General features: G+C 43.2%; 2 protein-coding genes across 2 annotated transcripts in view; one reads left to right on the top strand and one right to left on the bottom strand.

The window, feature by feature from the left end:
* Window positions 1-3,425: 3,425 nt before the first annotated feature.
* LOC307132194 (glycerol-3-phosphate dehydrogenase [NAD(+)], cytoplasmic-like) lies at window positions 3,426-5,932 on the top strand (the record flags this gene model as incomplete). The annotated part of the gene is made up of 4 exons (XM_079826361.1): window positions 3,426-3,431; window positions 3,618-3,854; window positions 4,789-4,895; window positions 5,544-5,932. 4 exons carry the CDS (start codon window positions 3,426-3,428, stop codon window positions 5,638-5,640), a joined length of 447 nt encoding a protein of 148 aa, XP_079682487.1. The 3' UTR covers window positions 5,641-5,932.
* LOC307132522 (NACHT, LRR and PYD domains-containing protein 3-like) overlaps window positions 4,005-16,358 on the bottom strand; it is a 42,401-nt gene continuing 30,047 nt past the window's right edge. The window contains exons 5-9 of the mRNA XM_079826909.1: window positions 15,176-15,349; window positions 14,055-14,228; window positions 13,803-13,970; window positions 11,904-11,984; window positions 4,005-4,869 (exon numbers count right to left, since the gene is read on the bottom strand). Of these exons, the coding sequence (XP_079683035.1) occupies window positions 11,915-11,984; window positions 13,803-13,970; window positions 14,055-14,228; window positions 15,176-15,349 (586 nt within the window). The 3' untranslated portion in view covers window positions 4,005-4,869; window positions 11,904-11,914. The remainder of the gene's footprint in view (window positions 4,870-11,903; window positions 11,985-13,802; window positions 13,971-14,054; window positions 14,229-15,175; window positions 15,350-16,358) is intronic.

Raw genomic sequence — 16,358 nt, forward strand, 5'->3', positions numbered from 1 at the left:
ACACATGACCAACACATGACCAACACATGACCGACACATGACCGACACAAGACCGACACATGACCGACACATGACCGACACATGACCGACACATGACCGACACATGACCGACACAAGACCGACACATGACCGACACATGACCGACACATGACCAACACATGACCAACACATGACCAACTCATGACCAACACAAGACCAACACAAGACCAACACATGACCAACACATGACCAACACATGACCAACACATGACCAACTCATGACCAACACATGACCAACACATGACCGACACATGACCAACACATGACCAACACATGACCAACACATGACCAACACATGACCAACACATGACCGACACAAGACCGACACATGACCGACACATGACCGACACAAGACCGACACATGACCGACACATGACCGACACATGACCAACACATGACCAACACATGACCAACTCATGACCAACACAAGACCAACACAAGACCAACACATGACCAACACATGACCAACACATGACCAACACAAGACCAACACATGACCAACACATGACCGACACATGACCGACACAAGACCAACACATGACCAACACATGACCAACACATGACCAACACATGACCGAGACATGACCGACACAAGACCAACACATGACCGACACATGACCGACACATGACCGATACATGATCAACACAAGACCGACACATGACCGACACAAGACCGACACATGACCGACACATGACCGACACATGACCGACACATGACCGACACAAGACCGACACATGACCGACACAAGACCGACACATGACCGACACAAGACCGACACAAGACCAACACATGACCGACACATGACCAACACAAGACCAACACATGACCAACACATGACCAACACATGACCAACACAAGACCAACACATGACCAACACATGACCAACACAAGACCAACACATGACCAAAACATGACCAACACAAGACCAACACAAGACCAACTCATGACCAACACATGACCAACACATGACCAACACATGACCAACACAAGACCAACACATGACCGACACAAGACCGACACATGACCGACACATGACCGACACAAGACCGACACATGACCGACACAAAACCGACACAAGACCGACACATGACCGACACATGACCAACACAAGACCAACACATGACCAACACATGACCAACACAAGACCAACACATGACCAACACATGACCAACACAAGACCAACACATGACCAAAACATGACCAACACAAGACCAACTCATGACCAACACATGACCAACACATGACCAACACATGACCAACACAAGACCAACACATGACCAACACAAGACCAACACAAGACCAACACATGAACAACTCATGACCAACTCATGACCAACACATAACCAACACATGACCAACACATGACCAACACATGACCAACACATGACCAACACAAGACCAACACATGACCAACACATGACCAACACATGATCAATACATGACCAACACATGACCAACACATGACCAACACAAGACCAACACATGATCAATACATGACCAACACATGACCAACACATGACCAACACAAGACCAACACATGACCAACACAAGACCAACACATGACCAACACATGACCAACACATGACCAACACATGACCAACACATGACCAACACATGACCAACACAATAGGTGTGTTCGACATCGGCTGCGGCTGGATGAAACTGATCGGCGAGAGTAGCCGCGTGCAGGCGGGGAGGAGCTGCAAACACAGACGTGAAGTCGGACACTTTCTGCTTCTCGCGGTGACGCTCGCGCTGTGTTTGCACACTTTATCAGCTGAAGTGAAATAAATGCAATATTTGGCAATACACAGATGTTTCAGAGACATTATTGTCATGTAATACTTTATGCACTGCTTAATACAGCGTGTGTTTTTACAAGAATAAAGTTCAACATATAAGCCTACACTATCAATGAAGTGGGGTCTATGTTTTTAATCAGTTATATTTTGATAAACATGACAATATAATATTGCGACTACATGAAAGGAGGTTTTACTGTTATAAAAAACAGATTTGTGCGCATTAGTGGAGCTGAAGGTTTTAGAATAAACACGAAACACACGTGATCGCTGTCATGCGGTGAATCTGGCCAAACGTGGAACGGCTTTGTCGTCATCAGAGCCCGTGCAGCCTCATGCAGTCGCTCTGGAGAAACTGCACCGGCTGTAATCGCCGGCTGCTCTCGAATCGCTCTCGCGGCACTTTGTTGACATACGTCACTGTCACGTGGCGTCGGCGCTGCCTCAAGTCGGACAAAATTTCTAACCGGCATGCACTGCTTCAAGTCAGCCGCCAATCGGTCTGCGCATCGCTGGGTGAAGTCGAACAAGCCTAATACCAACACATGACCAACACAAGACCAACACATGACCAACACATGACCAACACATGACCAACACATGACCAACACAAGACCAACACATGACCAACACATGACCAACACATGATCAACACATGACCAACACATGACCAACACAAGACCAACACATGACCAACACATGACCAACACATGACCAACACATGACCAACGCATGACCAACGCATGATCAACGCATGACCAACACATGAACAACACATGACCAACACAAGACCGACACATGACCAACACATGACCAACACAAGACCAACACATGACCAACGCATGATCAACGCATGACCAACACATGACCAACACATGACCAACACAAGACCAACACAAGACCAACACATGACCAACACAAGACCAACACATGACCAACACATGACCAACACATGACCAACACATGACCAACACATGACCAACACAAGACCAACACATGACCAACACAAGACCAACACATGACCAACACATGACCAACACATGACCAACACATGACCAACACAAGACCAACACATGACCAACACATGACCCTGAAGTGTCTGAGAGACCGTGATTATCCTCCTCCTGAAACTGCCTCATCGACACGGCATCCTCAATAAACCCGTCTCCGGCGTGATGACTCCGATCCTTCAAATATTGCAATTTAATAATTGTTAAATCAATACGTCATCCTCAATAAACCCGTCTCCGACAGGAGATATTTCGATCTATTATGACCTCTGACCTGTAAAGTTGTCAGAATAATAATCATACGCTGTTTGTTAATTGGCCAGAGGAGAACTGCCCCCCCGACTGAGCCTGGTTTCTCCAAGGTTTATTTTCCTCCATTCTGCTCCTGATGGGGTTTGGGTTTCCTTGCCACTGTCGCCTCTGGCTTGGCGTGCTCAGTTGGGGACACTACATGTTCAACTAAATATCCAAATAAATCTAATTATTAAACTAAATTAACCATTTAAACTAAATTACTGATCTAAAGCCCACACTGTCACTGTTTGATAATTGAAAATCACAGTTTTCTCCAGAATGGCTGTACGGCTGAAAAAAATTCTGTTGCATTATTTTCCTGTTTAACACTGTGAAGCTGCTTTGAAACAATCTGCATTGCTAAAAGCGCTATATAAATAGAGTTGACTTGACTTGTGATCTTTAGCCATTCTAAAGTGTTGTAATCCAGCTCAGAACATCTCATCTCAGACCCTCTCTGTGTTCCTGCAGAATATAGTAGCGGTCGGAGCAGGTTTCTGTGACGGGCTGGGCTTTGGGGATAATACGAAGGCTGCGGTGATCAGACTGGGGCTCATGGAGATGATCAGCTTTGCTCGGTTGTTCTGCACTGCCGGCCCCGTCTCTTCTGCAACTTTCTTGGAGAGCTGTGGCGTAGCTGATCTCATTACGACATGTTACGGAGGACGAAATCGGAAAGTCGCAGAGGCCTTCGCCAAAACTGGCAAGGTGAGACACCAAGATCTTAAAGGGATAGATCACCCAAATATGTGTATGAGATCACCCAAATATGTGTATGGCTCTTTTCTGTAGAAATGCATACAGTATAAAAAGCAGACATGGAGCTGTCAAGCTTTAAAAAGACAAAAAAGTCCAATAAAAGCAGTCCATTTAACTTTATTTCAAGTATTTTTAACTTGAACCTGCAACCATACAAAACACAATGTTATTATTATAATGTATGATGTTAGTGCTGCTGTCAAATCTTATTTGTACTTGTATATTAATTTAAATTTGGCATGTCACAATAACTTTTTTTTGTTGCATTTTCTGTGCAAATTCAAAAGTTTGTTTTTATATTTTTTCGGTAACACTTTAGAATAATAGTCATTAGTTAACTACATTAGTTAACATGAACTAATAATGAACTGCACTTAGAAAGTGTTTATTAATCTTTCTTAATGATAATTTCAACATTTACTAATACATTATTAAAATCTTGTTAACATTAGTTAATGCACTGAACTAATATGAACCAACCATGAACAGCTGGATTTATATTAACTAACGTTAACAAAGTTAATAAATACAGTAACAAATGTACTGCTCATGGTTAGTTCATGTTAGTTAATGCATTAACTAATGTTAATTAATGACCATTATTCTAAAGTGTTACCGTTTTTTCTAATGCTTACTAAGGCTACTTTTAAAAAAAAATCAAAGATACAGTAATAGTGTGAAATGTATTCAATCTTGGATTATCAAACCAGGTCAAAATAGTTTATATGAGACAGAAAAAAATGATTTCAATTCCATTTCAGTTTAGCTTTGCATACAATGAATAGTGAAAAACAAGCGCTTTAAAGTTGCAGTAACTGTGCAAATTGAAATAGAATACACTAATCTTTCTCAGCATTTGTAGTCATCAGATTCTCTGTTTCAGTCTCTCGAGGAACTTGAAAAGGAAATGTTGAATGGTCAGAAGCTGCAGGGTCCGGCCACAGCCGCTGAAGTCCACACGATACTTAAAAACAAAGGTGTAATTGACAGGTAAGACATTGTGCATTTACATTAAAGGGTTAATTCACCGCTGAGACCATTTACTCACCCTCATGTCATTCCAACCCCGAAAGACTTTCGTTAATCTTCAGAACACAAATGAAGATCTTTCTGATGAAATCTGAGAGCTTTCAGTCTCTCCATTGACAGCGACGCAACTACCACTTTGACGCTTTAAAAAATTCATAGAGAGATCATAAAACTAATCCATATGAATTGAACAGTTTATTCCACATTTTCTGAAGAGACTCGATCGCTTTATATGATGAACAGATCAAATTTAGGCTTTTATTCACATATAAACATTGATCAGTGAACAAAAACAGAAGCTCAAACGTGATGCGTAACACGAGAATGAACCTCATTGGTTCTCGCTGAATCTTAAACGTGATGCGTAACATGAGAATGAACCTCATTGGTTCTCGCTGAATCTTAAACGTGATGCGTAACATGAGAATGAACCTCATTGGTTCTCGCTGAAGCTCAAACGTGCTCAGATTTCATCAGAAAGATCTTCATTTGTGTTCTGAAGATGAAGGAAAGTCTTAAAGGTTTTGGAACGACACGAGTGTGATTTTCAGTTTTGGGTGAACTATCCCTTTAAGACCAACCCCAGCTGAAAGTTTTTTCTTCCCACAGATTTCCCCTGTTTGATGCAGTGCACAAGATCTGTTACGAGGGTCGGCCAGTTACCGAGTTCATCCTCTGCTTGCAGAACCATCCAGAACATCAGTAAAAGAAGGACAGAGCTACAACACTGAGCCCTGCTGAAAACAGTAGCACTGCTTTGACTAGTTTAATTAACCAGCAGCTCTTCTCAGTCAGGAACCCATGGGGCTCTGAGGGCCAGCAGGGCGAGAGTGTGTTACATGAGGACACTGTCAGGTTGATCATTTCTAATGGGTCCGTCCTTTCAGCCACTTTATTCTGTATAAAGACCTCAAACGCCAGACTGAGCGCTCCTCTATAAGTGCCACTGAATTGAATGTTCTCAGTATGTCATTTGAAATAAATCAGTGTATCTGTGAGTTCCAGCTGTCATTTCTTTCAGACAGATATTTAGCAAATAAATGCATTTTGAGGTGCAAGAACCAGACATGATATACACTGTAGAGGTCGACCGAGTCATCGGCACCGATAGTTGGTGGAACAATCGGTTATCGGCAAAAATCCTCACCGATAGTTTTTCCGTGAAGCATCCTTTGCTGGAGCGGCTGAGACGATGCGCTGTCATTATATAGCACAAGAGCTCTGAGAAGAGTCTGCTGGCATTATATAGCACAAGAGCTCTGAGAAGAGTCTGCTGGCATTATATAGCACGAGAGCTCTGAGAAGGGTCTGCTGGCATTATATAGCACAAGAGCTCTGAGAAGGGTCTGCTGGCATTATATAGCACAAGAGCTCTGAGAAGGGTCTGCTGGCATTATATAGCACAAGAGCTCTGAGAAGGGTCTGCTGGCATTATATAGCACAAGAGCTCTGAGAAGGGTCTGCTGGCATTATATAGCACAAGAGCTCTGAGAAGAGTTTGCTGGCATTATATAGCACAAGAGCTCTGAGAAGGGTCTGCTGGCATTATATAGCACAAGAGCTCTGAGAAGAGTCTGCTGGCATTAGTTAGCACGAGAGCTCTGAGAAGAGTCTGCTGGCATTATATAGCACAAGAGCTCTCTGAGAAGGGTCTGCTGGCATTATATAGCACGAGAGCTCTGAGAAGGGTCTGCTGGCATTAGATAGCACGAGAGCTCTGAGAAGAGTCTGCTGGCATTATATAGCACAAGAGCTCTGGGAAGGGTCTGCTGGCATTATATAGCACAAGAGCTCTGAGAAGGGTCTGCTGGCATTATATAGCACAAGAGCTCTGAGAAGAGTCTGCTGGCATTAGTTAGCACGAGAGCTCTGAGAAGAGTCTGCTGGCATTATATAGCACAAGAGCTCTCTGAGAAGGGTCTGCTGGCATTATATAGCACGAGAGCTCTGAGAAGGGTCTGCTGGCATTAGATAGCACGAGAGCTCTGAGAAGAGTCTGCTGGCATTATATAGCACAAGAGCTCTGAGAAGAGTCTGCTGGCATTATATAGCACAAGAGCTCTGGGAAGGGTCTGCTGGCATTATATAGCACGAGAGCTCTGAGAAGGGTCTGCTGGCATTAGATAGCACGAGAGCTCTGAGAAGAGTCTGCTGGCATTATATAGCACAAGAGCTCAGAGAAGGGTCTGCTGGCATTATATAGCACAAGAGCTCTGAGAAGAGTCTGCTGGCATTATATAGCACAAGAGCTCTGAGAAGGGTCTGCTGGCATTAGATAGCACGAGAGCTCTGAGAAGAGTCTGCTGGCATTATATAGCACAAGAGCTCTGGGAAGGGTCTGCTGGCATTATATAGCACGAGAGCTCTGAGAAGAGTCTGCTGGCATTATATAGCACAAGAGCTCTGGGAAGGGTCTGCTGGCATTATATAGCACAAGAGCTCAGAGAAGGGTCTGCTGGCATTATATAGCACAAGAGCTCTGAGAAGAGTCTGCTGGCATTATATAGCACAAGAGCTCTGAGAAGAGTCTGCTGGCATTATATAGCACAAGAGCTCAGAGAAGGGTCTGCTGGCATTATATAGCACAAGAGCTCTGAGAAGAGTCTGCTGGCATTATATAGCACAAGAGCTCTGAGAAGAGTCTGCTGGCATTATATAGCACAAGAGCTCTGAGAAGGATCTGCTGGCATTATATAGCACAAGAGCTCTGAGAAGGGTCTGCTGTCATTATATAGCACAAGAGCTCTGAGAAGGGTCTGCTGGCATTATATAGCACAAGAGCTCTGAGAAGAGTCTGCTGGCATTATATAGCACAAGAGTTCTGAGAAGGGTCTGCTGGCATTATATAGCACAAGAGCTCTGAGAAGGGTCTGCTGGCATTATATAGCACAAGAGCTCTGAGAAGGGTCTGCTGGCATTATATAGCACAAGAGCTCTGAGAAGGGTCTGCTGTCATTACACAGTACAAGAGCTCTGAGAAAGGTTTGCTGGCATTATATAGCACAAGAGCTCTGAGAAGGGTCTGCTGGCATTATATAGTACAAGAGCTCTGAGAAGGGTCTGCTGGCATTATATAGCACAAGAGCTCTGAGAAGGGTCTGCTGTCATTATATAGCACAAGAGCTCTGAGAAGGGTCTGCTGGCATTATATAGTACAAGAGCTCTGAGAAGGGTCTGCTGGCATTATATAGCACAAGAGCTCTGAGAAGAGTTTGCTGGCATTATATAGCACAAGAGCTCTGAGAAGGGTCTGCTGGCATTATATAGCACAAGAGCTCTGAGAAGGGTCTGCTGGCATTATATAGCACAAGAGCTCTGAGAAGGGTCTGCTGGCATTAAACAGTACAAGAGCTCTGAGAAGGGTCTGCTGGCATTATATAGCACAAGAGCTCTGAGAAGAGTCTGCTGGCATTATATAGCACAAGAGCTCTGAGAAGGGTCTGCTGGCATTATATAGTACAAGAGCTCTGAGAAGGGTCTGCTGGCATTATATAGCACATGAGCTCTGAGAAGGGTCTGCTGGCATTATATAGCACAAGAGCTCAGAGAAGGGTCTGCTGGCATTATATAGCACAAGAGCTCTGAGAAGAGTCTGCTGGCATTATATAGCACAAGAGCTCTGAGAAGGGTCTGCTGGCATTATATAGCACAAGAGCTCTGAGAAGGGTCTGCTGGCATTATATAGCACAAGAGCTCTGAGAAGGCTCTGCTGGCATTATATAGCACAAGAGCTCTGAGAAGGGTCTGCTGGCATTATATAGCACAAGAGCTCTGAGAAGGGTCTGCTGGCATTATATAGCACAAGAGCTCTGAGAAGGGTCTGCTGGCATTATATAGCACAAGAGCTCTGAGAAGAGGCTGCTGGCATTATATAGCACAAGAGCTCTGAGAAGGGTCTGCTGGCATTATATAGCACAAGAGCTCTGAGAAGGGTCTGCTGGCATTATATAGCACAAGAGCTCTGAGAAGGGTCTGCTGGCATTATATAGCACAAGAGCTCTCTGAGAAGGGTCTGCTGGCATTATATAGCACAAGAGCTCTGAGAAGGGTCTGCTGGCATTATATAGCACAAGAGCTCTGAGAAGGGTCTGCTGGCATTATATAGCACAAGAGCTCTGAGAAGGGTCTGCTGGCATTATATAGCACAAGAGCTCTGAGAAGGGTCTGCTGGCATTATATAGCACAAGAGCTCTGAGAAGGATCTGCTGGCATTATATAGCACAAGAGCTCTCTGAGAAGGGTCTGCTGGCATTATATAGCACAAGAGCTCTGAGAAGGGTCTGCTGGCATTATATAGCACAAGAGCTCTGAGAAGAGTCTGCTGGCATTATATAGCACAAGAGCTCTGAGAAGGGTCTGCTGGCATTATATAGCACAAGAGCTCTGAGAAGAGTCTGCTGGCATTATATAGCACAAGAGCTCTTGAGAAGAGTCTGCTGGCATTATATAGCACAAGAGCTCTGAGAAGGATCTGCTGGCATTATATAGCACAAGAGCTCTGAGAATGGTCTGCTGTCATTATATAGCACAAGAGCTCTGAGAAGGGTCTGCTGGCATTATATAGCACAAGAGCTCTGAGAAGAGTCTGCTGGCATTATATAGCACAAGAGCTCTGAGAAGGGTCTGCTGGCATTATATAGCACAAGAGCTCTGAGAAGGGTCTGCTGGCATTATATAGCACAAGAGCTCTGAGAAGGGTCTGCTGTCATTACACAGTACAAGAGCTCTGAGAAAGGTTTGCTGGCATTATATAGCACAAGAGCTCTGAGAAGGGTCTGCTGGCATTAAACAGTACAAGAGCTCTGAGAAGGGTCTGCTGGCATTATATAGCACAAGAGCTCTGAGAAGGGTCTGCTGTCATTATATAGCACAAGAGCTCTGAGAAGGGTCTGCTGGCATTATATAGTACAAGAGCTCTGAGAAGGGTCTGCTGGCATTATATAGCACAAGAGCTCTGAGAAGAGTTTGCTGGCATTATATAGCACAAGAGCTCTGAGAAGGGTCTGCTGGCATTATATAGCACAAGAGCTCTGAGAAGGGTCTGCTGGCATTATATAGCACAAGAGCTCTGAGAAGGGTCTGCTGGCATTAAACAGTACAAGAGCTCTGAGAAGGGTCTGCTGGCATTATATAGCACAAGAGCTCTGAGAAGAGTCTGCTGGCATTATATAGCACAAGAGCTCTGAGAAGGGTCTGCTGGCATTATATAGTACAAGAGCTCTGAGAAGGGTCTGCTGGCATTATATAGCACAAGAGCTCTGAGAAGGGTCTGCTGGCATTATATAGCACAAGAGCTCAGAGAAGGGTCTGCTGGCATTATATAGCACAAGAGCTCTGAGAAGAGTCTGCTGGCATTATATAGCACAAGAGCTCTGAGAAGGGTCTGCTGGCATTATATAGCACAAGAGCTCTGAGAAGGGTCTGCTGGCATTATATAGCACAAGAGCTCTGAGAAGGCTCTGCTGGCATTATATAGCACAAGAGCTCTGAGAAGGGTCTGCTGGCATTATATAGCACAAGAGCTCTGAGAAGGGTCTGCTGGCATTATATAGCACAAGAGCTCTGAGAAGGGTCTGCTGGCATTATATAGCACAAGAGCTCTGAGAAGAGGCTGCTGGCATTATATAGCACAAGAGCTCTGAGAAGGGTCTGCTGGCATTATATAGCACAAGAGCTCTGAGAAGGGTCTGCTGGCATTATATAGCACAAGAGCTCTGAGAAGGGTCTGCTGGCATTATATAGCACAAGAGCTCTCTGAGAAGGGTCTGCTGGCATTAAATAGCACAAGAGCTCTGAGAAGGGTCTGCTGGCATTATATAGCACAAGAGCTCTGAGAAGGGTCTGCTGGCATTATATAGCACAAGAGCTCTGAGAAGGGTCTGCTGGCATTATATAGCACAAGAGCTCTGAGAAGGGTCTGCTGGCATTATATAGCACAAGAGCTCTGAGAAGGATCTGCTGGCATTATATAGCACAAGAGCTCTCTGAGAAGGGTCTGCTGGCATTATATAGCACAAGAGCTCTGAGAAGGGTCTGCTGGCATTATATAGCACAAGAGCTCTGAGAAGAGTCTGCTGGCATTATATAGCACAAGAGCTCTGAGAAGGGTCTGCTGGCATTATATAGCACAAGAGCTCTGAGAAGAGTCTGCTGGCATTATATAGCACAAGAGCTCTTGAGAAGAGTCTGCTGGCATTATATAGCACAAGAGCTCTGAGAAGGATCTGCTGGCATTATATAGCACAAGAGCTCTGAGAATGGTCTGCTGTCATTATATAGCACAAGAGCTCTGAGAAGGGTCTGCTGGCATTATATAGCACAAGAGCTCTGAGAAGAGTCTGCTGGCATTATATAGCACAAGAGCTCTGAGAAGGGTCTGCTGGCATTATATAGCACAAGAGCTCTCTGAGAAGGGTCTGCTGGCATTATATAGCACAAGAGCTCTGAGAAGGGTCTGCTGGCATTATATAGCACAAGAGCTCTGAGAAGGGTCTGCTGGCATTATATAGCACAAGAGCTCTGAGAAGGGTCTGCTGGCATTATATAGCACAAGAGCTCTGAGAAGGGTCTGCTGGCATTATATAGCACAAGAGCTCTGAGAAGGGTCTGCTGGCATTATATAGCACAAGAGCTCTCTGAGAAGGGTCTGCTGGCATTATATAGCACAAGAGCTCTCTGAGAAGGGTCTGCTGGCATTATATAGCACAAGAGCTCTCTGAGAAGGGTCTGCTGGCATTATATAGCACAAGAGCTCTGAGAAGGGTCTGCTGGCATTATATAGCACAAGAGCTCTGAGAAGGGTCTGCTGGCATTATATAGCACAAGTATAAAACTGTCAGTAAAACAGCCACTAGAGGGAGTAACTGTGTCTCTTGCTGCTAAGGAATAGATAGAATATGTATTAAAAAAGCTTTTTTTACACTAAGCATGCTTTTCATTTTAAAACCCAAGATATGCAGGTGTTCATACCTGAGATTCTTCTAGTAGACGATATTTGGGCACGTGTCCATCAAGTCACAGAAATCCTCACTGAAGTTATTATACTTCAGACTGGAAGAAAACATGAGAAAAGAATAGGTTATCACATACTGTACACAATATTGAAGAGTGACAAGTGCAATCAGCATTTCTTCTGGCTAAAATGTATGTAGAATATATATATATATATTCAAATTTAAAATATATTTAAATCTTCCAACTACAAAATATATTAGAAATTGTACTGCAAGGGGCAAGAAAATGCAGGTTAATATAAAATTAACTTTTAATATGTATTTTAAATATACAATTTCCATTGAAATTAAAACAAATGTTTAAAAACAATGAAATAGCAAACAAACTAAAAGTAAACTTATTTAAAATATGTATTTTTATTTCGTTTTTATTCAGATTTCAGTTGTTATTTATGTTATATATTTTTCTTGTGTACGCCTACTTTCCATAAATCTTGGTAAAAATCCCTTTACTAAAAACAGCCATACTGACATGCTTCAAAGTGACATCATTTCTGAATGACAAACGGCAACAACGTCAAGTGGTTCCACACAACTATATTGAGTCATTTTTACAAATAACAATTTAGTTTTATGAACAAAAGAAAGTCAAGTAAAGCTGACAAAATTTATTTAAGTAAATGCAAACCATTTGAATTTGTCACTGTTACACAATATTTATATGTGCAGTTTACTTAATAATGTTATGTTGAATTTATAAATGTTTATTATGCTACACTCTAAAAAATGCTGGGTTAAAAATAACCCAAGTTGGGTTGAAAATGGACAAACATTTAACCCAACTGCTGGGTTAAAACGACCCATTCACTGGGTTAAAAAACCCAATTGCTGGGTTTGTCCATTTTCAACCCAACTTGGGTTGTTTTTAACCCAGCATTTTTTTGAGTGTATAGAGAGCATTGAATGCTAGGTTAAAGCAAACATTTAACCCAACCGCTGAGTTAAAACGACCCATTCACTGGGTTAAAACAACCCAATTGCTGGATTTGTCCATTTTCAACCCAACTTGGGTTGTTTTAACCCAGCATTTTTAAGAGTGTAGTATAACAGTAGTACATTTATCTCTCCACGCGTGTTCTGCATTGTCCCGCAAAATCACAAAATGTCAGGCCTCTCTAATTAAACATGTTCTAGTGACTGGTCATATCTACATTTTCCAGTTGGCCAAATTGATACAATTTAATTCACAGAAATACAATTTGGCCAACTAAAAAATGTAGATATGACCAGTCACTAGAAGAAAATTTTATTGGAGGCGTGAAATTTTTTAGTGTGGGCAACTTCACTCTAAAAAATGCTGGGTTAAAACAACCCAATCGATGGGTTAAAACTCCATTTTCAACCCAACTTGGGTTATTTTTAACCCAGCATTTTTTAGAGTGTTGAGTGTCAGTCACAGAGCCGGTCACAAATATCCACCAAGGTGATGGAAATTGGAAATGGGCTTTCCAACTAATTTAAATCAATATTTACATACACTTACATAAAAAATGCTGGGTTGTTTTAAGCAAACATTTCACCCAACCGCTGGGTTAAAACAACCCAATTGCTGGGTTAGTCCATTTTCAAACCAACTTTGGTTGGTTTTAACCCAGCATTTTTTAGAGTGTATAGAGAGCATTGAATGCTAGGTTTAAGCAAACATTTAACCCAACCGCTGGGTTAAAACGACCCATTCACTGGGTTAAAACAACCCAATTGCTGGGTTTGTCCATTTTTAAACCAACTTGGGTTGTTTTTAACCCAGCATTTTTAAGAGTGTAGTATAACAGTGGCACTTTTATCTCTCCACGCGTGTCCTATAACCAGCTGGTCTATCCCTAGCCTAGATAGAACATGTATAGCCTGAACTTACTTCAGCTTGGCCATCAGAGGGCGGTCCTGCATTAATCTGACCAATCGTGGAATGGCGGCGTCCGTGAGGTCGTTGTTCTCCAGGATGAGAGTTGATAAAGTGCTGCTGGCAGCCACAGCTTCACACAGCTCGTCTACACAAGCGTCTGTCAGAGGGAAATTATCCAGACTGCAGAAACACAGGCATCTCAAGCATCAGGTGTGGGTTTGTGCTTCTGAAACGATCTCTGATCAGGATGAGGAAATCACTCACTCCAGGTGCTGGAGTTTGCAGTTGTGGTGTTTCAGCGCCTGCCACATGAGTTTGGCTACGCTATCGTCCAGATGATTCCATCCGACCGAGAGCTCGATGAGCCTTGAGCTGGCACACATCAACACTCTCCCCAGCTCCCGAAAGGCCTGCTTTGTCATCAAACATCCCGTCAATCTACAGGAAAACACACTCACTGCTCAGATTCCTCTGGGGTGTTTTTCATGTGACTGTAATCTCATGTCTGCATGATAAAGCCAAAACGGTATCGAAATGTACTTCCTTCATACATGTAAATGTGATGCTTCATCACTGTATGCGATGAAATAATATTAACCCTCTGGGGGTCTTCGTCATTTCAATTTTTTTTTTTTTTTAAATGTTAAAGATCGGAATGTTTTAGAGATCTTCACTGTTGAGTATTTTTTTTCTGCATTCTGGCTGATTTGTAGATGCACAAAAAAACTCTGTATTTTCATATTTTTGCCAATTTCCCATTCATTTCCTATGGGGGTCATTTTTGACCCGAAGGTCCTGAATGTGACTATTTTTTTAAGACCACTTAGACTTTTCAAATCCAGTCCCCAATTTTTGTGTGTGTTAATATACCAAGTACCAATAAAGTCACCAAGTTTCGGACCATTCCGATGAAGCTACGATTTTTGTATAAATAAAACGCAAGATCCACTATAGTGGTAAAAATGTGCTATTGTATGATATAAATGCTCAATGTGTCCAACAGATGGCACTGATCTCATTTAAAAAATAGCTTTCATGAGGCCTAGGCTTGACTCTAAAATGAAATACAGCTTTAATAAAAAAAAATTATATATATATATACTTTTTTATTATATTCAATGGGAAAAAATGGGTCATAATTATTGCATAAATATTATATATAAATCATAAAATTATCTCAAAATACCAAAAAATATTATTGAACAAAAATATATTTAATTGATTTTACTCAAATCTTTTTTTTTATCTTAATCCCGCCCTCCGGGTCATTTCTGAGTGTGACCCATAAATGCAGAACCCCAGAGGGTTAAAGATATTATAACCTGACATGCATTTCTCACATGATCATCATCGTGGTTGAAACAACAGCTAATTTGCATACATACTCCAGTTTTTCCAGTGTGCACTCAGGAGCCATCAGGGCTCTACATATCTGCATCACTCCTGATTGGCCGAGATCATTTAGGGACACGTCCAGCTTGGTCAGACAGCAGTTTTCTGATTGGAGGGCAGCTGCCAGAGAGGAGCAGCAGGAGCCAGTGAACTCGCAGGCAAACACTCTGCGTAAAAAACATTTTTTATTAACCTCATGAATTATTATGTAGTCAATTGCAACCATCTCAAACTCAAAATGTATTGAATTTAGTATTTAGAAGGAAATACAACAAAGTAATGTGTCAAAAATGTTTGTTGATGCTATTTAGTACCACTGATGGTTGCTTCAACTCACCCCATATTTTGTATGTGTATCAGGCATAACATTATGACCGGTGAAGTGAATAACACTGATTATCTCTTCATCACCTGTTATATATTAGGCAGCAAGTGAACATTTTGTCCTCAGAGTTGATGTGTTAGAAACAGGAAAAATGGGCAAGCGTAAGGATTTGAGCAGTCAGGCTGCCCATGCTGACCCCTGACCCCGCCCAAAGCACCAACAGTGGCCCGTGAGCATCAGAACTGGACCCCGGAGCAATGGAAGAAGGCGGCCTGGGCTGATGATCACGTGTTCTTCTACATCAGTGGATGGCCGGGTGTGTGTGCGTGGCTCACCTGGGGAACACATGGCACCAGGGGCACTATGGGAAGAAGGCGTGGCTCACCTGGGGAACACATGGCACCAGGTGCACTATGGGAAGAAGGCGTGGCTTACCTGGGGAACACATGGCACCAGGTGCACTATGGGAAGAAGGCGTGGCTTACCTGGGGAACACATGGCCCCAGGTGCACTATGGGAAGAAGGCGTGGCTTACCTGGGGAACACATGGCACCAGGTGCACTATGGGAAGAAGGCGTGGCTCACCTGGGGAACACATGGCACCAGGTGCACTATGGGAAGAAGGCGTGGCTTACCTGGGGAACACATGGCACCAGGTGCACTATGGGAAGAAGGCGTGGCTTACCTGGGGAACACATGGCACCAGGTGCACTATGGGAAGAAGGCGTGGCTTACCTGGGGAACACATGGCACCAGGTGCACTATGGGAAGAAGGCGTGGCTTACCTGGGGAACACATGGCACCAGGTGTACTATGGGAAGAAGGCGTGGCTCACCTGGGGAACACATGGC

This window comes from Gobio gobio, assembly GCF_949357685.1.
Source record: "Gobio gobio genome assembly, chromosome: 10".
Taxonomy (NCBI): Eukaryota; Metazoa; Chordata; class Actinopteri; order Cypriniformes; family Gobionidae; genus Gobio; species Gobio gobio.